General features: G+C 41.6%; 2 protein-coding genes across 5 annotated transcripts in view; both read left to right on the plus strand.

Moving 5' to 3' along the window:
* The first annotated feature begins 376 nt into the window (after positions 1 to 376).
* Positions 377 to 20,622, plus strand: LOC147830500 (sodium channel protein type 10 subunit alpha-like). The gene is made up of 4 exons (XM_087207759.1): positions 377 to 634; positions 770 to 847; positions 18,832 to 19,133; positions 20,470 to 20,622. The coding sequence occupies exons 3-4, from the start codon at positions 18,864 to 18,866 to the stop codon at positions 20,620 to 20,622; spliced, it is 423 nt and encodes a 140-aa protein (XP_087063885.1). The 5' UTR covers positions 377 to 634; positions 770 to 847; positions 18,832 to 18,863.
* Positions 20,623 to 23,653: 3,031 nt separating this feature from the next.
* The window catches only part of Scn10a (sodium voltage-gated channel alpha subunit 10), a 98,952-nt gene continuing 96,984 nt past the window's right edge, over positions 23,654 to 25,621 (plus strand). For all 4 annotated transcript variants that reach the window (XM_087216497.1, XM_087216487.1, XM_087216494.1 and 1 more), the window contains exon 1: positions 23,654 to 23,728. In XM_087216497.1, the coding sequence (XP_087072623.1) occupies positions 23,697 to 23,728 (32 nt within the window). In that variant the 5' untranslated portion in view covers positions 23,654 to 23,696. The remainder of the gene's footprint in view (positions 23,729 to 25,621) is intronic.

Here is a 25,621-nt window from a genome sequence, read left to right on the forward strand (position 1 = left end):
GAACCACTGAGCTAAATCCCCAGCCCTCAAACTAGTATTTTATAAGGCCTGGTCAATTACTCAGTATGAACAAAAGAACACAAAACTTATCCCAAAACCTTTTTCAATGAAAAATTTCCAAGACACAAAAAATAAAATCCTTAGCTTTCAGTTGGGGAAGGGAGAAAAAAAACCCATTTCAATAAAGGTGCATGTTTGTTCTGGGGCAGGGACCTACAGACAAGGAAGGCACCATGGGACTGGGAGCAGCTCTGCTCTCTTGGGTCAACAGTAGGAGGGATCCTGACAGCCTACCACGGCAGTCTTCTCCGGGATGGGAGTCTATCGTGGCTGCCGGAGGCATCGTTATCTAAGTGCAGCCTCTTTGCTTCCTTAGGTTTCAGCTTGTCCCATGAGATCATTTAAAATCACATTTGCTACTTTACCATCTAATCACACATAAGCCGCTCCCCATACTCTCCCGCCCTGCTTCCATCCAAAGAGCACACTTTCTAGAGCACCAGCAACCAGGGTGGAACTCGTGATGGGAAATGGGAATGGCACAAGAAAGGCATGATTTCTTATAGTGTCATGAGCAACGGTGAGGTTCCCATCAGTCACGGAGAACCACTTTCATTGAGGAGAAAGAACAAGTGTAAGTTTTTGCAAGGCTGGGGTCTCGGCTTGCTTCCCCTACCAGAGCCAGCCCTGGGCCTTTGGGCTGGTGAGCAGGCATCAGATGGAGTTTCTTCTTGTCATGCTCGAATATTAAGCTGAACGTATGTTCCAGGAGCTCATGGTTCCCAGTGGAGGCAATCTGGAAGAGAGGATCTCTTACCTTGAAGACAAGCAAGACTGAGCAGCAAAGGTTTGGCTGTGGGGCACAGGGGGCCAGTCTGTGGTTGATGGCATAAAGATATATGCTTAGGATACTGCAGGGAGAATTACAGACTTTTGTCTCTGAACCAAAAATGAAGCACATTTTGTAGGCTTTTAAAATTCATGGCCTTCAAAAGACACCCATAGTTCTTGAAAAATGTAAATACTAATGTATTTGTCTAGAAGACTCCCTCTGCTTCCTTTCCTCTGAAGGGTAAGGGGATATATTATAGCTAAATAGCTAAACCCAAAAAACCATCAATTCTTACATGCCACATCAATGTCAAGTTCATGCTTTTCAAAGAGTCACATTGATGTAAAAAGATGTTTTATTAGTAGGTACGATTTCAGCGATTTTGACCTAAACTGATAAAAGAGGCCAAATATCCTGAGAATACCGAAGTCTTTAAAACTAGATAAAAGTGGACCCAGAAAGCGGAGGATCTCAGGTCTTTGGTAGATGAGTTTTGCCTCAAACTCAAGGCAGCAAGTCCTCTTGGAAGTCTGGGTAAGAGTCAAAGCAGTGGCTTCAACTCCTGTCACACCAGAGTAAATAGGAGAACTTTTTAGAAACAAACCCTGAACCCTACTGCAGGGCTACTGAATCCAAATGTCTAGGGGGTGTCAGAAGATGTATTTTTCAATGCTTTCCAGAAAATTCTATTAGACAACAGTGGAGAAATCTCTACTTTAAGATATTGTGATGAACAAGCAAATCCAGGTGGCCAAGGGGTTTTCCAACATTCAGTGGAACATTTATACATATTCAGAGAGGTGTATAATAGATAGGAACAAAGCCAGCTGTACTTTGTTTTTATCACTAAATCTGCAATCCAGAATAATGATTTATTCAGACATCTATGAGGCTCAGGCTTTGTTTGGGGTTTTCCCCCCATAGTTCCAATGTACTTAATGTAAATTTGATCCTTGATCATGGATTTTGCTCTTTGAGATTACCTGATTCAATTGCTGGAAAAGAGAAAAATCTGCTATGATTTGAAATGTAGTTTGAGTCAGATTTACTGAGCTTGCAGGCTGCAGCAGGTAGAAGGTACCACATATACAAATTTTAGTTACAGAAGCCAAAGGTTGGGCTTTCTAGCCACACAGTGTGGGAGGGAGATTGAAATGACACAGAAAAATGAATTGCTTTTAGACTGATGGAAAAATATGTCTTGAAATGGCATAAAGTTGGCTTGAAATGTTAGGAAGATTTTTAGAGTAGCCTTAAAAAGTAATTTCCTAGTTCCCTGTCCACTCACTTAGCAGCCCAGTAATGGTGATAATAATAACAATAAACAAGAATATAAATGGAAACAGCATTTTTTTTTTGCCTCAAGCATATGAAAGAGCATATGTCTACAAGGATGATTCTGAGATAATAATCATCAGAGGAAATGGAAAAGAAACTTGAGAGTGTTTTGTAATGGTGAATGGCGGTGGAGTTTCTCACAAATAAATATTAGCAAGGAAATGCTGGTCCAGGAGGAGGAAACTAGTAATCACGGAATCTGAGCATGTGCAGCCACGCTGTCACTGGAGTCAGAGCCTAATCAAACCAGGATGCTCTGAAGACTTCAGCTTCAGCCCCAGCTTCCCCTCACTCCTCCCCTCATGGACTGACCCCAGGAGCCCAGCCACAGAGTAACATCAGGAACTTGGAGTCCACAACTCCTGAGAGAGTAGTACCAGCCTGTCCCTTCCTCCCTCACTCTACACCCACAGTGCTCACCCTTTCTGCACAATCATTTCCTGCCTAACCTTACCAGGCTTGCCAAGGCCTGGGTAGATATTGGTCTCCCACAAATATAGTGGCCTCCCTCCCTTTCTGGGCTCTGCCTCCCCTTTTCCTTTATGCTTATTTGTGTGGCACCTGCATAACACCAGAAGCCTGCTTGCATTTGTCTCTCCCCCCAGGGTGTGAGTTTAGGAGGAGCAGGAACTCAGTCTTGATTTTTATACCTTCATCAAAACTTAGCAGCTCAATGACTATGTGCTAGAAACAAATTATGGCTTGATATCCTAGGCTATCTGGGAATAAGATTCAAATATGACAGCACCTTCTCTCATCCTCCCCACACAAGCAATTGTGTTCTCTCTCCTCACCAGCTTCAATTGAGAGGCTTGAAACTCCTTGTACTTAGGGAGGATGTCATTCTGCTCTCTCTTGCTCATTAGAGCACGTGGTCACTCTTCTTACCTTGGCTCACTTGTGCTTCTCTCTGGTTCTCCCATGATAACTAGAGCCACACTGTATGAACTCGTTTGTAAGAGCAAGAAAGGGGTAGACTGACAGCAAAGCTCTCTGGACAGAGCCAGACTTTGGCTCAGGGCCTAAATGTGCTGCCATTAGTACTTTAAGGATTGCACTCCCCTTCCTATTGCTTCCTCAGTTGTGAAGGTACCATGATATTACTTGTGTCACAAGACTTGTAAGGATTAAACAGACACATGTGGAAAAGAAGGCATAGCCCCTCCTGTTAGCCTCTATTCCTATTTAGTCTGATGCCCTCATTTTACAAATAAGGAAACCGAGACTTGGAGCTTCAGTTTAGTGACCTATTCAAGGTCATATAGCTGGTTCTGGCACAGGGAATAGGACCTCAGTCTCCTCCCGCAATGTGAGGCCCCTCCACCCCCGGCTGTTCAGCTTGCAGCTGGGCTCTGAGGCTTTGTTTGCACTCTGGAGGGAGGAGCCAGGGCATTCAAAGCCCAGGAAAAATGCATCAGCAGGTGTGAGCATGACTTTGTGTTAGACAGAGTTCTAGGGGAAAGAAGGTGGAGGGAATGTGTTGTTGCTGCTGCTGGTATTGTTGTTGTTCTGCAATGCTCACAGAGCTGACCAGCAGATCACAGGATGCTTCAGAGAAAGAGGAGTTGAAGGGGTATTGGATAGCAGGTAGGCTTTAGATCCATGGAAGATAAAGGGGAGGACACTGTGCTCAGGGCTCAGTGACATAGCTAAGAGTCAAAACACCTAAAAAGTACTGACTCTGACCAGAGAGGTCAAAGAGTAGCTGTGTGCAGATAGGAGCCAAGTAGACACTGGCAAAGGGTACAGGGGCATCTTCTTTGGTATAAGAAATGTTCCATGTCTCAGACTTGGTGACAGTATCCCAGATGTTCACCTATGTTAGAAAAAGCATCAAACTGTCAACTTAAGATTAGTAAATTTTGTGTACTTTTAAGACCACATCCTAAGAGTAGCCAGTGGTAATATTTTCATCTTCTCCAGGCAAAATGACAAGAATAATGACTTGGATGTCCAATAGGCTCTGCCTTCACTGAGTCAGTCTTAAGGTTTTGGTGCTGTACTTGTAAAGGGAAGACAGTAAGAGGGTCTGCTTTGTGATTGTGAGGGTTAAGTGACATGCGCACGAAATACGTAGCGCTATGGCGAGCAAGAAGACATTTTTACTAGTAAGGACATCATCTTATGTGTTTGTTTTTTAAACAAATAAAATAATGAAAATGTGTTGTATAAAGGGCTGGCTGGATGCTGTGATGAACACAGGCCAGGGATGAGTGTGCAACATTCAAAATATTGTGTGATTCCTGGCTCATGGCCTCGATGTACACCAGGAGAGGTGGACAGTGGCTTAGGACCTCCTGGTGGGGACACTGAGCTCACCCTGGCCCTGCTATGTATCCCCACTCCACTCATTCCCACCCTGCCTTTATGGGAAACAAAGATGTAAGAGAAGGAGAATCCTGGAAAATGCTTGTGTTGGTGCTGGAGTATACTGAGGACTAGGAAATCAGGGTGGATGTCCCAGCTCTACTTCTTGCAAACTGAAGCCCTTGCACAAGATCCATGATCCATCTAAATCTCAGATTCATCATGGGTTCTTGGGGATAGTGGCACTTCAGGGAGACTGTATGACTTTAGGTAAAAGTAGATAGGTTGGCTAGTACTTCTAAGCCAACTAGTTAATAATTATATTGCCTTGGGAATAAAAATGTTAATAACAAACTTAAACAAGATGTACTCTAAACAAGACACTTATATTCACTCATTCAATTCTCACTACTACTCAGTATTATTATGACTGCTTTACAGTCAGCCATCCCATAGTCATTCAACTAGCAACTTGGAATGTGGAGATTTAAACCCAGATTGGCCATCTCCAAAATCCAAGAAGTTAACCATTGTACTATGTTACTTTTCTCTAAACATTGGTTACTTAATGATAAATGTTTTCTCATATTGTGGAAGTGATGTGGTAAATGCAAAGATGTTACAGGATATAAACATTAGATTCAATAATAATGCATTTCAAAATAGTCTGAAACATGATAGACAATACCAAGTTTATTAAGTGCAACTATTTCCCAAGGTCCCGTTTTCACTTAATGAACTATTTCATGCAAACATCCAACAAACCCACGTGGAGCACCTGCTATGTGCTGCCCACTGAGCCAGGGACGGGCAACTCTGAGCTGCGGACAGAATAAATGTCATTTCTGCCCTCATAGAGCTTAACTTTATTCACGGAGCAGACAGATGCTGAATAAACATGCAAATAAATATAATTATCAACTGTGATAAGTGCTAGAAGTGATAAAAATAGGACTCTTTGAGAGATCGTCTTGAGGCCACCTCATTCAGACAGGCAAGATCAAGAAAGGCATTGCTGAAGAAGCACAGTTAAGCTTCAGCCTGAAAGGAGATACACAATTTTTGTCAAACTTCACCATTTGAAAGCAGAATTTAAGAACCGAATCAGAAATGTGATTTGGCAACAAAAGTTGGATTCCTTCAATGTTAGGAGCTGACCAGCAGTGCAGGATTTTCTGAGTCCCCTTTGCCTTGCTGGAATAAACCGAGGGCCTGCTTTATATTGTTTGGCATTTACATAATGTTCACAGGGCTCTTTCCTTAGAACCTTGTCCAAAACCCATTTCCACCTGTCAATTTTTATTAGAATTTGCATATGTTTTCTTTGGAAACTTAGCAAAGAAAAAGAAAATTAGTGTTCATGAGAAATATATTTGACTCTAAAAATAATTAGTGTTTAAGAAGATTAACAACCACGGAATTGCCTCAAGGACAGGGGTCCCATGGAGGTGCCCCTGCTTTCAGGATGTGACCAACCATAGTCAGACCCAGAGAGAAAGAGTCTGGGAGGCCTCCAGGATGGGTACAAATTTGTATGTTCTTCAGGGTCACAGACCCAAAGTGCAGGGGGTCCTCTCCCAACTAGAGTATGTGCCATTTGTATTTTGACAAAATTCAGTCATAAAAACCCACTCTCCCAATGGCTTCCTCCAGGATGGCCGCCTTCTCCAGCATCTCTTATCTCTGTTGATTCATTCCCTCTTCAGTACCTTGAGGCACTTATCTCCACAGTCAGCACTCCATGATATGGCCCTACATATTTTTCTATTATATTTTGATTGTTTGGGCTTGTTTTTTTTTCCCTGAGTAGACTCAAAGGCCTCCAAAATAAGAACATTAATCCTTATTAAGATGAAGGGGCCTCAGTATACACCTAGACCAATCCCTTCATTATATAGATGTACTGAGATGCAAAGAAAGAAGATACTCAAAGCCTGAGCATGGCTTATTACAGATATGTGACTGAGGCTCCAGTCTCCCAACTTCCACCCCAGGACTCTTTCCACTATTCCATACCATCCTCCACAACACCTAATAACTAAGTGCTGTTAATAAAAGCTTTTGAAAAAAAAATTTACAACAGGGCCAGGAATTTAGCTCAGTGGTTTCGCTGCCTGCTGCGCAAGCGCAAGGACCCAAGTCCGACTCCCGGTACCAAAAAAAAAATATATATATATATACACACACACAACAGAATGAGAAGGAAGTGTTGCCAACTCACCCTGCCTCCTTCATCAGATCAGTGGAGACTTCCAGGCTGTGAGGGTTTCTCGAGAGAGAAGCTCCTGATCCTTAAAGACATGAGGTCCGGTCCACGTTTGATTACAGCCAAGAGGACACAGATCTGTTGTTACTCCTTTCCTAGGGAGTCAAGAACTCCAACAAATATGAATATCAATCCTCTTCTTCCTCTAGGATTTGCTCCAGAAGGTGACTGAACAGGCTAATCATGTTGGGGAGAAATACTGCTGCCAGGTTCATGATCAAGCCCAATCCTGACACTGGCTCTTGCAAAGTAAACCTATGTTCATGGAACCCATCTAAACCTTAATTAGATAAAGACTTGGTTTCCCCACAAGATCAGGATCAGAATGAATCAGACCCATCACATTACTCCCAGATTCATACAGCAGCAGAGTTCACAGAGTTCACCTCAGAGCACTTCTTCATCTTACTCTGTGGTAACTGCTTCATCCTTTACTCAACAAATAGTTATCAAACACTTGCATGTGACATATTATCTTAGGCACTAAGGATGTGGAGAAAAGAGGGGCAATGCCCCCTGGCATCAGGAAGGTTGCTTTCTAGACTATGAGCCAACATTTGAACAGATCATTACTGAAATGGCCACCCTGACAGCATAGGCTGCTATGCAAAATAATAACAAAGAAAACGTGTCTAGCCTAGAGGGTCAGGAAAGGCTGTTCTGAAGAAAGTGACATTTAAAATAACTGAAAGAACAAGAGAAGTCAGCCTGGGGGAATGGATGGAGAAAACATTGCAGAGACAGAAAAAAAGCATATGTGAAGGGACCAAGTGGAAAGAAATTTGGTGGACTCTAGTAACTGAAAAAAAGGGTAACTACCACAGGGGGAACAAGGGACAGAGTGATGTTGAAGGATAGGCAAGGGCCAGAACATGCCAGGCCTTATGTATCATGAGAATGAATTTAGACATAGTCTGAAGGGGTTGAGAAGACTTTGGAATGTATAATCAGAAAAGTGATGTGATCATATTTGCATTTCAAAGGATCATGTTGGTTGCTATGAACACAAGCAAAAAGAATACTCAGAGACACCTGTTAATAAGAAAGCATAAAAGCCAGATAAAGAGGTGGTTGTGACTTGGTAATTGAAGTGAGGGAGAGAGTGAATGTCTATAGATTTATGACAAGGGCAACTGAGTTGCTCAATGGTGCAATTTAGCAAAACAGAAGATCGAGAAGAAGAAACTAATTGAGAAGGGGCATGTATCCAAAAAGAACAGATAAATAGTCAAGTCTGGCACAGGAGAGAGGGTTGGATGGAAGTTAAACCCAGAGGAAAGAAAGTAAATATCTTTGAGAGGGCACGCAGGAGCAGGCAAGGACAGAAACCCCAGGACCTCCAGTATCTAAAGACTCAACAGACAATAAGCCTTCAATGAAGCCTTACATGGAACAAAGAAAGAAGGGAAATTACAAGAAAAATAGAGCAGTCAATGCTATCAAATCCTGCTAAGTCAAGAAAAAGTAGAGGTCTAAAAGTTTTTCTGGAATTAGCACTTGAAGTCATTGCAACACAGTTAAAGTTTTGGTGAAGGGGACAGGGAGAGACCTAGCAGAGAAGATTGAGAGCACCAACAGGTACTGATATATTTTGAAGGCATGTCCTAGCATGCCATAGGTTGAACCTGTAATGCCAGCATCTCCAGAAAACCTTAATCAGTTATGAAGTTAACTACACACTAGTGAAATTGATTGTTCACCAGAACTTTTTAAATGGCAAAAAATTGTCTACATTAGTGATTTTAATATTCTCCTTAAATCAAGCCTGCACTTGATCGCTACCTAAGTATACCTGGCAATGTTAAAACATGGTTTTTTAAATGATAAGAATTCAGTTTTTATTATGTCCCCTGCTCTAAAATCCTGGAAGTATGTTAGTAATGTATTCTAATATGGTCCCTTTGAGTAGAACAGAAGTGGGGGGTGGAATAGGAGAAAAGAAGTAGATTCTATATTTTTAATAAAAAAACTCTTATCCACAGCATAAATCTCCTTCAATTTCTTGAGTTGATTGTTATTTAAATTACCTCATTAAATGAATGCTTTTATTTTGGGCAGCTGAATCCTATTCAAAAGTATTCACACACTAAAGATGGGGCACAGAGAAATAAAGTAGAACATTATAAGTTCTTTATATTGAATTTAATTGCAAATGATCTCACATGTTATTTAGTTTATATACTGAGAATTAGTGGTGTGGGATTGAAATAGTCTAAGTGGCCATTGCCTATTAAAGCACATGTGTAATGGGAATATTATTGTGCATTTGTACCGCACTTAGCTGCAAAGTGCTTTCATATACATTATTTGATTCTCCCAACAACACTCTCAGATGAGCGAGGCAGAGGTAATCATCTCCAGTTGATGAATCATAGAAGTAAGGGTCATAAATTCAAAAGACCCCATAGGTATCAGAATTCATGCTTTCTGTCTCCAAGCGTAGTTGCTGTTTCAACAAAACCAAATACCTCTCTGAGTTTTAAAAATAATTACAACATAAGGTCTCTGGATACAACTTAGTTAATCATCCTGAGGTGTTTTTTTTTGGGGGGGGGGTTGCTGAGGGAAGCAGCATTCCAGGATGAGGTGATGAAGAATTTGTTTCCTTCCTTGGGAAACAAACTTTTCTATCCTTCTTATCTCCTTTCCAATGGGCTCATTGAGAGAGTCAGGAGGCAAAGACTCTTGAGAAAGGAATATTTCTTCTTCTTCTTCTTCTTCTTCTTCTTCTTCTTCTTCTTCTTCTTCTTCTTCTTCTTCTTCTTCTTCCTCCTCCTCCTCCTCCTCCTCCTCCTCCTCCTCCTTCTTTCTTCCTCTTCTTCTTCTTCTTCTTCTTCTTCTTCTTCTTCTCTTCTTCTTCTTCTCCTCCTCCTCCTCCTCCTCCTCCTCCTTCTCCTCCTTTCCCCTCCTTCTCCTTCTCTTCCTTCTCCCTCCTTCTCCTTCTTCTTCTTCTTTTCTTTTTTTTTTTGTACCTTGGATCAAACTCGGGTCCTTGCGCTTGTGGAACCACTGAGCTAAATCCGCGGTGGAATATTTCTTCTTTACAACTTTATTTGGATCTCCTTTCTGGTGGACAGAGCTATTTTGATTAAATACATGATTAGGCACTTTCTCCCCACCCCCCCCGCCCCAACACCTAGCTTTCTTTCTTCAATTATTTTTTCTTCATTTTTAGCTCCCAAAGAAATGCATATATTCTCATAGTTTCAGCCCAGCACACTCGTTCTGCACTGCACACATCCCTCTGTCAATCTCCAAGCCTTACAGAAAACTGGTTCCACTCAGCTCCCTCCCACCACTAGCACCTCTCATTCAGCACCGCGGACAGCTCAAGTCCACCAAGGCGCCTCTTCGCGCTTGCAGAACCGTGGATAGCGCACGCACTGTAGCAAATCAGTCAAGGATTGTCTCTGCCTCGCTGGAAAGTTAAGTCAGGTTCAGCAAGGAACCAGCAAGGTCCAGCCCCATTCTCTTAGCATCCAGAACAATTCAAGATTGTTACTTTTGAAGATAGCTCAGAATTATTTTTCTGGTGCCACAGTTTAACTGAGGCCTCATTTCTGACAAATAGCAAGATCATGGATAGCGTGGTCTCACTTTCGTCACCACAAACAGCTTATTATACTTTCCTAGTTGCATAGCTCTTTTGAGTCTCTCTTCCCTGAACAGCTTACTCACATATCCAGGAACCCTGTTACTCCAAAAAGATGTCTAACGATTTAAAAAAAAATTAGGGGAATGAACAGCTTAGCTAGATACATGTCAGTATCACTAACTACATAAAATGTTGAAATCTCAGAAGCAGCTAGACAGACATGGGTCTAACTAAGGTGTTTGCTGGGCTTTGACCAGTTTGGAAATCCTCCAAACCAGGGACTTTTAACCCCTGCTTCTATTGCCATGGAGACTCCAACAATATCCTCAGTGCTGGATGTAGCTTTGTAATTTATTCCATGAACTAGAGAACCTACTCACACCCTCAGTATCACGTACAAAAGCCTCACTTGGATATATCAAAGGCTCAGGTACGATTCTCAGCACCAACTCACTCTTGCTGTCACCGCAGTGCCATGAATGAACCAACCACAGTCTCAGTCTTAGTAACACTTTGCAAAAATGTTTATTATTCCATCAGGCAGCTGAGTCACACCAGTAAAACTTGAAACCTCTTCTTATCATGGCCTGCTTTTTGGTACCTCTTATGTTTAGTTTGATCATGTTTGCAGTTGCATCAATATCTCAACCATCCTCTTTCTGCAACTCAAGCAATTTAGTCATACACTGTCCACTCCCTGGTACTAATTGACACTGTGCCCTCTGTCCTCATGACTAAAATCATTGCCACACTGGAACAAGGTTCATCGGCTCTATTTTTTAGTTTTTTAACTTTTGTGCCTGCTGTTTTATGACACTGACATATCCTTATTCTCCTTTCCTTTTGCTTACCTCTTCCTTGTGATGTTTAATGCCTGGCCACCCCCACAGCCCTCCTGGTTCCAGCCTTCATTGTTCTCCTCCCGCCTGAGAGAACAACTCTCATTCATATCAGGGTGTATCTCTGTGGTTTCTTATTGAACAAGAGACACTTCTTTTTTCCGTAACATAAAATATGATCAGTTTCTACCTGCCCCGGAATGACAGTTCAAGTATTGCATATGTGACGTCTCTTCTCTATCTTTCCCAAACTTAATCCCGGGGTGAGGTAAGAAGCTCCCTTCCAGAAATATCTGATTCATACAATTTGGATCTCTTAAATATTAATGTATTCACTCAACAAATGTTTTCTTTATTTTTATATTATTTTTATTTATGCAGGACTGTATGGTTCCCTCAGTACATATATTCAGTACAGTGTGTAGCCAAATCAGAGTAATATGTATTTCCATATCTACAACCATTAAAAATTTTATATGCTGGGAATTTCCTCCTCTTCTTTTTCAGATATTTTTCATTTTGGAATATATCATACTTGCCCAATAGTTAGCCACTGTGTAAAGGAGAACTAGAAGCAATTCCTCTGTTCTAACTGACCACAAATACCTGTTGGTTGCTTACAGTGTGTCAAGGACTGTTCTGCGTGTTATGGGTTCAAGTTAACCACACAGATAGAACACATACTTTCAGGGAGAAAACATTTTAATTGAAGGAGATAAATAATGAGCAAATAAAAATATTAAATACCAGGTGGATAAATGGTGCTGTCAAAGAATCAAGAAAAATAAAGGGACAGAGAGTGGCAGGGACTGTTGCTCAGGAAGGGGGGTCAGGGGAGCTTTCCAAGCATGGTGATATTTGAGTGGGACATGTGGGTACAAATGAGAGGAAAATACTGGGCAGAGGGGCAGCAAGTTCAAAAGTGCTGGGGTGAAAGTGTTCTTGGTGTGCTCAGAAAACAAAAATGTAGTGTGAGCAAGGGAGAGAATTATATGAAAAGCATAGTACAGGGCATATTTAAAAAGAATTGTTCTGATTTCACTAAAATGGCTTAAGAGAATGTCCATAGTGGGTCAAGTTATATACCAGCGGACCAGTCAAGAGACGCTGGTGGCCTGGGCTGTGGTAGGGCAGTGCCTGTGAGGAGAAATAGACAGCCATACTCAGGACTATGGTTCCTGAGGGACTGAATGTGATATTTGAGTATGAGAACTAGATAATTACAGCTTCAAGACTGGAGACACTAAGCCACATCAGAATTGTTCTGATGTGTTGAAATGGAAGAACATTAAGGGAAGAACATGTTTGGGATGGAGAAATTAATAGTTTGATCATGCATCCATCAGACATCCAGTTGTGGGAGCTGATGAGTGGATGGTTGGAAGTCAGAAAATTTGGAATGCAGCTAAAAGGCCTGGCTGAAGCTATGTTTAGATTCATCTTTCAAATGTGGCTCCAGGCTACTCATGTCACTGTATTCACCCTTCTTCTCTGGGAAGGGAAGGCCTGGGTAGCTGACCAATAAGGCTGCTGAGGCCTAGAGCTATATTTAATTTCCCAAAAGTATGTACCTATAGTTCATTTACTACTGTACCCTCAGAGTCTAAAATAGTGTCTGACATAAGTTAGGAAAATTTGAGGGAGGAAGAGGCACAATGGAGGGTCCCTATGTTTCTACCTTAGAAAAGTTATGAAATTTATTAAGGAATGGAAAACAGGAAGAGAAGAAGCTGGGTTTGGGTAAAGGGAAGATGATGACATCATGGGAGACGATGATTTTGAGGTGTTTATGGAGCATTCAAGGTGGTATGTTCAAAGGCATTAGATTAGTAAATCTGAGGATCAGAAGAAAGACCCAAGTTTGGGAGTCACCTGTATAAAAATGGTAATTTTGCTTGCATATAAGCAACATGAGAGAAACATGAGAAGCATAAGAAGGTGCAGCTCTGCATAGGATGGGGGCTGGCACTTTTACTCATTAATCAAGCCTGGAAAAAATTATAATTCCCAGTTTATGGGCATTCTGTCTGCCACACAGAGCCAACTGCTACATTAGTAGGGGCAGCTTTCTATTGAATTCTTAAGAGCCTCAGTGAGCTAAGAGACAAATGATCTCTGAGGCCCCTTGAGACCTCACCAAATCTAAACTCATTCTGATCAGTCTCTTCGTCTCTCAGGTCCCAGAACCCTCCAGTGAAACCTCAGGCAGCAGGATTCCAGGATTCCTCCAACTGGGCAGATCCACCCAGATATGGGAGAGTCAGAAATCAAAAGACCCAGAGACAAGTTTTTTAGTGTAACTAATATCTTTATAACCTCTAGTAAATATCAACACTCACTGGTTGTTAGTTTTCTTTTCTTTTTTCTTTTTTTTTTTTTTGGTACTGGAGATTGAACTCTGGACCTTGCACTTGTGAGGCAGGCAGCGGAACCACTGAGCTAAATCACTGGCCAAAAAACTGAGTCTTTTTTTTTGAGGGGGGTGGGTGTTAGTTTTCTTACATTAAGAACATTCCTGGGGGCTTGGGATGTAGCTCAGTGGTACAGCACTTGTCTGGTATGCGTGAAGCCCCAAGTTCCACCTCCAGCACTATCAAAAAAAGAAAGGAATAAAGAGAATACTTTCCAAGTATGCTACAGGATTTCTGTGGAGGCTAACTGAGATCATGTGAGGAGGCACTTTATAAACCTACCGTACACAAGTGAGGCACTGTTGATGTTGTGGGTTGAAGATTTAAGTAATTTTTCTCATCAGGCTTGGTCAGTTTTGTGACCAACTCATACTTGATTCAGTGTGTACTCATGAGGAGGCAGAATTCATGACTGCTGAATGGTCAGAGACATACCTTCCTGCTAGAACCACAGAATCCAACAGAAAGAATGCTCTGTCCTTCCTTCCCCAGTGCAGCCTCAGAGAGGCCTTTGTTTGCACCCATAGCTCGACCCATCAGCACTAAGCAGCCCTGAGCCTGCTGGTCGTCCCTGACCATAGATCCTGACCAAGAGTAGTCGAAGCTGTTTCCGTTGCCAGCAAAATGACAGACATAAAACACCTGTATTTGTTTAATCACTTTTAGTTGATCTTATCCCTTGTTAGAAACTGCTCACTCACAGGGCTCAGAAATTCAAGTGATGATGCCCCTATGGCCCACAAAGACTGCATTCTCAAGCAGCTCAAAAATCCCAGGCACAGAATACATCTCTACAGAAGCTTGATCCTTAGGAACAACAAAAGTCCACTCTGTTCACATCCCCTGTGTGTATAATTCCCTGAAGTTTCTGGCCAGCCATTGCCCTGATTCTGACAACAGAAGGGAGGAAGTCCCAAATTCTACTTCATGAAAGCCTGAGAATAATCAGTTTCTTAGAATGGTAATCCACAAGAACACCTGCCGCTTGACCTCAGGACTCCACTTCTCTAACTCACCCAGTACTAGCTTCTGACCTGCCTCCACAATCCATGGAGATTTCCATCATGGAGCCATAGAGTGGGTCATAACTGTATCAAATCCCGTACCCCTGACCTGAACTCTATACTACATCTGTGGTTGCAGAGAATTGCGGGGATTTAAGAAAACAACTTCAGCAATTTCAGCTATGAGCTTATAAAAAATGGAGCTCCTGGGCCTTCTCTGACTCACTGAATGGGACTCTGAAGCTGGGGTACAGGAATTCATATTTTAACTCACTCTACCTCTAAGAGTGATGGATCTGGCCTGGTACTAGAGTGTGGACTGGGTTTAAAGATCATTTACTAGAGAAGGTGGGAGAACCGTGTGATCCGCAGAGTCAGTGGTTACTGTAGAGAACTAAAAGGAAGCTTGTAGGAGCTTCAGATTTGCTCATCCTGGAGTAAGCAGAGACAATACCACCCAGATACTGCTCTACCACTGATAACAGCAAGTGATTCTGTTTGTCTCCAGGCTAACCTCAGGGGTGATAGGCTTCCTGGGAACACTGCAGCCCATGCAAAACCTAGAGAGTCATTGCTGTACCTCCCAGGGTTTGTATGGACCATGGTGGAGCAAGGGTCCCAGCAGCTCTTCCCAGCAGCATCACAGAACATGTGTTAGGCCAGGACTTTGCAAATTTATGGCATCAGTGAGCCACTTGAAAATCATCATGCTAAGTCAGCAACGGGCTTTCAGGAGCTTTAAGGTGGTTTTGGGTTAAAAATAAACAGCAAAAATGAGCTCACAAATTAATTGCCTGGATTAATCATTTAAAAATTGTATATGAGGTGGACTGAATAGCTCAGTGGTAGAGCTAATCTAGAATGTGAAAGGCTCTGAAATCAATGCCCAGAACAACAACAAAAAATTATATGATGTTTTCAAAGAAAATGTTAAGTTATAAGGAAAATTAACTAATTAGGAAATTAAATTAAATAATTTGTTTTATGAAGAATGAGGACCTTATGAGCATGCTCCTGAGCTGTGGAGCATCAGGTAGAAACGCACACCACCCCCCAGGCAAGCACAGCCATGCACATTCAAAGATGTGGGTCTTCTTCTCTACATCCCTGCCAGGCTCAGGAATGGCTGTCACTTCCTCAAAGCATACCACTGCATGATAAAAAAGAACCATAAAACATGCTAATGTCTTTCATGCTTTGTAACAAATACAATAAATGGGAAAAATCTTACCAACATTGTTTTCCGGCATAACATTTCTTTACAGTGCACTAAAATTCTGAATATATTGGGTTCCACTATTCTCTCTGAGGACTCTGCACCAGAAGGTCTATGAGGAATCACTTTGTGTGAGTAGGAAGCCTGAGGAATTTCAAGAGGCATGGGTCTAGTCCTTGAGAGCTAGGGCCACTCTTCTCTGAGATTCCGAGAACCAGCTCTCAGATAATAAACTCCTTACCCCTAAATGTCTATCTCAGAGTGCCATGTAAAGAAATGGTCAACAGATGGAAAAAGAGTGACCACTGTGATCAAGGAATCCCATGTCCAGCTCTCTCTTCTGTTTGGAAAGTCTTGGGAAAAGTCTTGGGACCTTGTACTTAGATCAGTCATTATAAAATCCCACCTGTAAGCACAGTCCTACTGCCACTCAGAGTGCAAATGTCACCTAAGCCAAAGGTGTTTCTGGTGGCCTAGGAGATTTATAGACACCTGCCATCAAGTCAGCCTCAAAGTTGAGTGTGCATTGACCTCAAGCCCCTGTGCTAGCACTTCTGGCTTAGTCTTGTTTTCAATCTTCAACATTGTACTCAGTTTCACTGAGGGAATCCCTGCCTTGTTCCTCTATAACTAAGTCCTGGGACTCAAATTATGTTCTACAATATAAACAGTACCTCTCCCTGAGATAAGGAAAATATGGTTAGTAGCCCCTATTATTCAAAAGGGAAGAATCAAAGACGATGATTGCATTCAATCAAGTCAATAGTGATTGAATGGTTGGTGCATACATATGCCATATATTTATCAGGACATGGATGCATGGCATGTAGAACTTCTAGAATGAGAAGGAAATGCAAGGCAGATATCCAGTCCTATAATGTGTTGACTTTGGAAATTTCCCTAAGAGAGAGACCAAGTATGAATGGGCAGAAATAGTAGGAGGGAGACAGGGAAAGTTTCTAGGCAAAACCCATGGAAGGCATTAGGAAGAGTGGTAGTATTCCAAGAAGGAGATTTCCTCCCAGGATCACAGTGCATAGGAGGACTGGCAACAAAAAGCAGAGTCTCCATCAGAGAGGAACTGGACTCAAGAGCTGCCTCTAGGTCTGGGAGAAACAAGCAGGCTATCTTTTTACAGGAGTATTAGATTCAAGTACTGTCTCTGCCACTGTCTACTTGGCTTATCTACTTGGCTAGCTAAAATGAAGAAGAAGGAGAAAGAGAATGAAAGGGGGAAAGCCACTGGATTTGACCATTTCTGTAGATCTGTAAATTCCTATGACTAAAACATGTGACTTTAAAGACACTTGTATAAAAAAAATTCTTTAGTATTTGCTCTTCCTTCAACAAATTCCTATTAATGTCAATAGATTCTAAATGCCAATCCCTGTGCAAGGCTCTAAGGAATAAATGCTGAGTAGAATAGATGCATTCCCAGGCCTCAGTGAGCTTAGAGTTTAGAAGACATAGAAAAGCATATACAAATTACAAATCAGAGGTTATGGAACCATGAAATGGGAATCCTAATACACACTTTGTATAGGTTGAAGTAAGTTATTTCAAAGTGAAGAGTTAAAGAATGAAATAGGGTAGCTAGGCAAAGCAAGGTAGTAGGACAATTTCAGGCAAAGGAAACAAAACATGGAAAGACCTTAAGATCAAAAAGAATGAATCAAATCCAAGGAAAAACTAATAATGGTAAATGGCTAGTGAGGACAGCACTGGAAAGTTGGGTACAGAGTTTGAGTTTTCATGAGTACCATGGGGAGCTTTAGAAGGATTTTAAACAAGGATATCATAGAACCAAATCTGCATTTTAGGAATATCATTTGGTTACAGTTGAAGAATGGGTTAGAAGGAACTAAAGGGGAAGCAAAGGACACAGAGGCACCCACTGTGGTGACAGCAGCTGGGCCAGTGTGTAAGGGAAGAGTTAGAGACGTGGAAAGGAATCAACCGCACTGACATCTGATCGTAAGTGGGAATGAAATAGAAAGGACATGATGGCAATGCCCCAGTTTTGAGCAGGCAAAGGAAGAGGCCATTTGGGACCAGCTACAGAGGCAGAGGGCCATGGAGGAGAAGCAAGTGTCAGAGGGGAAGATGAGAATGAGTACCAGTGGGGCCAGGTTGAGTTTGAGGTGCCCTTGAGACATTCAGGTGGAGATGCTAAGTGAGAGCCTGGGCCCCAAGGACTGTGAGGGCTGGAGATGAAGACTCAGGAGTCATCTGCATGGAAATGAGAAGTGAGGACTTGAGAGTAGATGAACTGCTCCCAGGAGACAGTCCAACTTTAAGTACCTGTCCATCACTTATTAGTAACGTGATCTTTGAAAATGTAACACTGCCACTCTACTTGTTCATTTATATATTGGCAGCAATACCTCAGAGGATACACCACGGGGATGGTTCAAGTGATAATGCATGGAAATTGCTTAATCTAGAGTCTAGAGATAAAGATGAGGGAGCAGCTAAAATAGTGGACCACAGGCCTAACCTGGTTATAGAGAAAACTGTGCAGCCATGGACAAAGAGCAAGTAACCTGGAGATGAAAGGAAATTCAAAGTAGGGCAGCAGTGTTGAAAAGGTTAACAAATAAAAAGTTGTCATCAGAAAGTAGTATAAGATTTATGATAAAGTAGATCATGAACCAAGGTCTTTGATGAATGCAGGAGAGCATTTGGAGCTCAGAGGTCCTAGAAACAAGGAAAAGCAGGGACCAAAATGGCTAAAGCTTGTGGGATGTATGTAAAGGGGGTCACAAGGTTTTGAAGAAGCAATGACCTGGGGCATGGGGAGCAAAGACAAGACCCGAGGCACTTGGACAAGATGGAATAAATGTCCTTCCCAGAGAGGAGAGTACAGCAGGAGAATGGGTTCCTGGAAGAGCCCAGTGTGAATAAAGGGAGGAGCTGGAGACAGGGAGGGGGAGTTGTTCTAGCAGTTCAAGGTGTGATGGATGGGAGGGATAGGACCAGCGGGCAAGCTGTCACCTCTCTGTGATTCTATTTACTCTCCTAAGAATATAAATTCTTCCTGGAAAAGAACGAAAAGATGGAATTCCCCTTTGGGTCCCTGGAAACTACCAACTTCCGGCGGTTCACTCCGGAGTCACTGGCTGAGATTGAGAAGCAAATTGCTGCCCACCGGGCAGAAAAGGAAGTCAGAGATAAACACAGGGAGCAGAAGAACGAAGAAGAGAAACCTCGGCCCCAGCTGGACTTGAAGGCCTGCAATCAGCTGCCCAAATTCTATGGTGAGCTCCCAGCAGAACTGGTCGGGGAGCCCCTGGAGGATCTAGACCCTTTCTACAGCACACACCGGGTAAGAGCATCCAGTAAAGTCTGCTCTCAGCTCTTGGAGAGGAAGCACCTGTCCCAAGCAGCCCAGGGAGTCCTGAGCCCTGGGTGATGTGGCAGTCTGCTAAAGACTCAGCTAATTAGAAATATATCCGACTCACCCATTTGATGCTCTTTTTCAATCATTATGAAATTGATGATAGAAACTAATTGGATTCGGGTCTGTAAAAAGCAGACAACTTCTGTGGAACTTATAGAAAAACTGGCTGTGCCCTGAGGTGGAGAGCAGAGAACCTGAGGTTGGGGAAGAGGAAGTGGGACATAAAATAGTATGATTTAAGCCAGTGGCCTCAAAGTATGATTCTGGAAACCCTGGAGTCTCCCAAACTCTTCTAGCAGGTTCATGAGGTTGAAATGAATTTATAATAATACTTGGATGCCGTTTGTCCCCTTCACTCATGTTCTCTCATGAACACACAGCGGTAAGCCTGGAGGCCATGATAGGAATGATACCATCACTGTAACAGCTATGGGAATGTGTGCCATTATAGTCTTCTGTTTTAAAATTCCTAAGTTTCTATTTCTAACATATATTATATATATGTTAGATACATATGCATATGAATTGTTATGTATACATATATGTGTATGTGTATAGTATAGATTAATTTCTAATATATATGTACACACATATATAAACAAAAAGGAATGTACACAAACAAAACTCTTTGGAGTCCCCAATAATTTGGGAATGTAGTAACTTCTTAAATCAAAATGTTTGAGAACCACTAGTATAAACAAGAGCTGCTCAGTTGCCTTTCGTGTATTGCAATTTAAATGTTCTACATAGGGGAACAAAATGGTAAAGCATGCTTGGGAGTTACAGTGGGTAGGAATCAGAAAATTAAAAGGCATTGGAGTATCTTTCCCCTTCCTCTCCTTTGCCAAGAGCCTTTCTGAATGCTTCAAGGAAGGAAGCAGGAGAGGGCTAAACCATGCCCAGGGATGGTCCTCTAGTCAGAAGTGGAATTAGATGCAAGCAGAACCCCACCACTGTGGTTCCCCGTGGCACAGTGCATCTTACTTGGCCCTGGGGTCACTGCTTGACCATTAAGTACTCTCAGTGGCCTTATCTGGGTGCACAATCAGCAAGCCTAGGCTCTTGCTGAGAGGGTGAGGATCTGGCTTTTAGTCCCCAGGCCTCTCTAACTCTCTCCACCTCCATTTGGCTGTCAGTGACGTGTGTTTTGTAGAATGCTTCTCGCTCAGGAGCCTGAGATGCTGCCGTTCATGTTCAATAACACGGGGGTCAAATATCTTGTTCCTTACCAAAGATCCACTTCTGTTTTGTTTTGTTTTAGACATTTATGGTGCTGAACAAAGGGAGGACCATTTCCCGGCTTAGTGCCACTCAGGCTCTATGGCTTTTCAGTCCCTTCAACCTTATCAGAAGATCAGCCATCAAAGTGTCTGTCCACTCATATCCTTTGCCCAATTGTTTCTTCCACCTGTGAGAATCAAGCCCTTCCCAAAGTGTCGGTTCCTTTTTTAGAAGTTAACAGAAGAGCCTTCCTCTGGTTAAATCCTGAGTCAATGAGGTCATTACATTAAAAAAATTGTCCATAGCTTTAACGTGTACAAAATACCCCATAATACCCCAAAATACCCCCTCAGGTTCACCCCAAACTCACCTAGACACAGCTGTGGAAACACAACTTGAAAAGCATCCTCTTTATGAGGATTTGCTGATGCCCCAGTGAGACACACCCTCACTGATGCTTGTGGTCTGCTTTCCTCAGGACATCACTGCTAGCAAGAGGAGCCCAGAGTTTCTTTAGGCAGAGGAGCTGGGCGTGGGCCCTTACACTGTCCCTGGCTGTGCTTTGGAGTGGTTGCTTACTAGGCAAAAGAGCAACATGCCTATACCTCCTGGGGGCCAAAGAGAACTGACTGTGACAGGCAGAGCCCAGGCTGATGGGATGTCATTGATCAGGGGACACTGCCAATCACAAGTCACTCCAAAAATACCAGCAGGTTGAAAATATCAGTGGCCCAAGGTTCCAGCCATAGGGGAACATAATGATCAGAGACGCATTGGTCAATGTTTGTATTACATCAGTTGCTTTAGGCAGCATCAGAAGCTGCCTTTGCGTTTTGTTTTGTTTTGTTGTTTTCAAGGCCAAACTAGTAGACTAAAGAAATTTTAGCTTAGCTTCCAAGGGTCCAAGTTGGAAATTCCTAATGACAAATTTAGCCCTGACATCCAGCAAATGATGTGCAGGAATGGCTTTGCCCAGTTGCCTGACAGGTGCTAACCAGCCTCTTCTCAGGAATCTGCAGTCAAAGGAGTTCCCCCTGCCCTATGCTCAGGCACTGTAAGACAGCCTGTGGGATGGCTGGACAGTTCCCATTGAGCTGGTAAGCCTCGGGCAGGCATCTGCACACTCAAGATGAAACTGCAGGGCTCAATGAAGGTGCATTCCATTGACTCCTCCCATGTTTTCTCCACCATGGCTAACCAGTGGGAATTATATTTTCTGAAGTGAATCTTGGATTTCTAGATTCTTCAGAGGGATACTTAATGGTAATATGGTAGCAGGCTCCCATTTACTAAATTCTTTCTAAGTGTCATAGGTACAGAAGCTTTTGAAGTAGAGATCAGCATCCCCATTTCACAGATAATGAAACTGACACTCCGACGCATTTAGTAAATTGTGCAAGGTCACACAGTTATTTAACAGGTGCAGCTGACTCTGCTTTGAGCAATGTCTGCAGTGAGGGAGCAGACAGTTAATGGAATGAATTAGGATAATTATTCTCTCAGTGTGTCATCTCTACTGGGCAGTTGTTGCTTTTTAAAAATAAATATACCATTACATAGAAATTATAGAAAAAGAAAAATAGCAAACATCCAAACTCCTCTCCATGGATCCTGGTTGAATTATATCTAGGTAAGTAAGAAACAGGTAATTAGAAATAAAATCCTTGTAAAGAATCAAGTGACTAATGAATAGTCTATTCATTTGGAGATTTTGAGGAGTAAATAATTGCTTGGTGGAGTCACGGCTGGAAGGAAACTCTGTTGAGGGCCTCCTTCTCAAAAGTCTGCAGTTATACATGTAAATCTCATCAATTTGGTAACTTCAGCCCCAAAGGTATTCTTCAAGATGTGGAGTCTTCAGGTTTCTATAATTAATATTTCACCTCAAATCATAATTCCAATCAAATTTTATATGAATGTTTTCACAAGTAATATACATAAGATATCATAAAACTTTTAAAGGTTTATAGAATTAGAGATGGGATTTTACTTTAATCCTTGTGTTAACATTTTTCACTATGTGAACATTTTTAAATTTAATTGTAAATCAGCAGAAAATGTGATTTAATTAATAGAATTTATTGATAGAATAATAAATCGAATTTTTCTGTTAAAAATAGATGTGTTCCTCAGTAACCATAAAACAAAGCACATTGAAGGCACTTACAAAAAACTTGACTGAATTTAAATACAGTACTTCAGTACTTCCTCTTTTTTTTGAGGGCATGACACCCTTTTATTGGAAATGGATTACAAAGTAAGGCACTGTAGGCTTGCTGGTTAAATACAGTACTTCTGTTCAAATGAAAACGATGAAAGATGAGTGGTGTCCTCTTTACAGAGGTCAAGGCTCTCTTCACCCTTGGTTTTTCCTTAAGGAGTATTTTTAGGAATCCAACTAGTCCAGAGGAAATCTCCAGGTGGTGAGAATTTGTCTATGGGCTCTCCTCCCACCATTTCCTTCCATCTATTTACTCCCTTCCACTCACCTGGCTTTTGAAGATTCCTCCTTCTGGAAATCCCTTTGCCTACTCTGCTCCTTAGAATCTCCTCCCCAGCTACTCACAGCTTAACCTGCTTGGAATTTCTTCCCCAGACAGTATTACACTGGGCCCGTGCCTATCTTCACCCGGATGCCTGCTTATCCGGATGTCCCTGTCTTCAGGGGGCTGTCTCAGCTAAATTAGGAAAGCAGTTTCACTATTTCCCATGAAAGCTGTACCCCTTCACTTATCCCTAACTTCCTACCTTCTCCTTGTGTTTTAGAATGAAAAGGACTTTTGCTGGATAGAATTTCAGCCCACCTTGTAGAGTGAAATGAAAGCCTGAGGCAGAAGGACTTTTTGGAAAAGCAATCCTAATCCCATTCCTCTTGCCCAGGGGTCTGTTATCAGACAGATCTGAGCTCACTTCCTAGCACCATGGTTAGCTGGCTGCTTGATCTCAGAAAATATATTTCAGTTTTGTCAGCCTGCCTGCTCAGATCCAATATATAGACAATAATATGCATTTGTGGGTTAGTGGTACTAAAAATAATGTGGGCAGAGATCTCAGCCCAGGCTGGGCACACAGTAAATGGGAGCAGTTATTATGTGACAGGAATGGAAAGCTGACACCATCTAAGAGTCATGAACCTCCACACTCAGCACCAGGGTGATCCTAGATGACATCAGCAGGACATGGTGACTCTCAGCTTTTCCTTAACACATGGTTTTCAGGTGGTTCACTTCATTTATTACATTCACTATTGTGGCCAATTGTGTGTGCATGACTCGAAGTGATCTTCCAGAGAAAATTGAGTGAGTAGATTTGCTATCAATATTGTGTCTTTTTCTCTCTTTGTCCTTTATTCTCTTTCTTCCTTTGGTGGTCTTTTTCTTTTATTTATCTTGCCAAGTCTCATACTGAATTCTGTTGCCTATTTGACTTTGTAATGATTAGGTTTTTTCTACTGTGAACTTTGTTTCATAAACATACGTATGATTTTCAACTTCAAGAAGGTATAGATTAGTGGTTGTCAACCTTGACTACACATTGGAATCCACTTGGGAGATTTTTTTAAAATACTGATGCCCAGAGGGTCTGATTTCATTGGACCAGGGTAGCCTGGGTAGGTGAGTCCTCTTCACTTCCCACTCCCAACACACACACACACACACACACACACACCTGACTTACTCACCAGCTAGGTGCATGCATGAATGAAGTTTAGAGAAAGCCTCCTCTGAAAGTGGTGCAGGAACAAAGTTGAAACAGAACCAAGAATAAATGGCTCTGGAAAATATTCATAAATAACCTGTAAATAAGCTGTTTAAATTGTCTTGGATCATATGCTTCAAAGTGACCTTAATATTCCTAAGGTTATTGTATCTCCTTGAGTTGGCAGATGAAAATTTGGTGGTTTTAGAAGGGGAGGGAGCGGACATTCCAAAAAAACCTGAATCACACACCTGGGGCAGATCCCCACCCCAGCTTGAGCCTGACATTCTTTCAGGTATAATAACAGGATCTCTGCCAAGCTTTCTCTTTTTCCACCTTTTTCCCCTATCTATAACAGTAATACATGACACAACAGGAAAAAATGTCCTATTTCTATTAATAGATTAAAGAGAAAAATTATGGTGGCATCTTAATTGATGCTGAAAATTTATTTGATAATCTTCCATTTCTATTTATGATTTTGAAGCTCACAGAAAAGTTGGAATAAGTGGAATCACCTTGCTCTCCCTGCTCTGACAAAGGGTATTCATTCCTCAAAAAGTAGCAACCATCATACTTTATTGTGAACATGGAAATCTTTCTCTTTGAGATCAAAGAAAAAAAAAAGCAGAGATGTTGTTTTCATTGTTGAACTTTGCAAAGGAGGTCCTAGCCGGTGTAGTAAGGCAAGGAAAAGAAACAAAAGGTACAAAAAAAAGAAAAGTCCCAATATTATTACAGGTAATAACATTATGTACATAAAATATCTAACATAATCTAGAGAACAGCTACTAGAATTAATGATAGTATGTGACATAGCTGGCTATCCATTAATACGTACAAATCAATTATATGTCTATGAATAACAACAAACTCAACATCATTTTTACAGTATCATTTACACTAGCATTTAAAAATTAAGTGTCTAGATAGAAGATCATCAGACCATGAATAAGATTTTTCCAAGCAAAACCATGAAAAATATTAAGTAAAATCAGAGAAAAACCTAATAAACTGGAAGGTAATGTTCTGTCCTTAGACCCAAAGTCTCAATATTGTAAAAATTCCCAATGACTAATCAGTTTAATATGATTCCAATCAAAATCCCAACAGGCTTTTATTGTATTACTTGACAAAGTGACTCTAAAATTTATATAAAATGCAAAGAGTAAATTCTAGCTAAAACACTTTTGTGGAAGAAAAACAAGATAGGTAAATTCACTCTACTGGGTGTCAAGATTTACCACAAAGCTGTAATAATTAAAACAGTATGTGTAGTCAGATTAGAAACAGCCTAATGCATATGCAGGCATTTAGCCTGTGTTACAGGTGGCACCACAACATGGCAGGGAAAGGACAGACTTCAGTCAATGGTGCTGAAGAATTACAAATCCTGTTGAACAAACTACTTTACACCATGCACAGAGTCAATTCTAGGTAGATTGCATCTGAATTTGTGAAACACAAAGATCTGAAGTTTTTATTTATTTATT

The sequence above is a fragment of the Heterocephalus glaber genome, unplaced genomic scaffold (genome assembly GCF_053883595.1).
Source record: "Heterocephalus glaber isolate CG9 unplaced genomic scaffold, H.glaber_assembly_v1.0 deba00000122, whole genome shotgun sequence".
Taxonomy (NCBI): Eukaryota; Metazoa; Chordata; class Mammalia; order Rodentia; family Bathyergidae; genus Heterocephalus; species Heterocephalus glaber.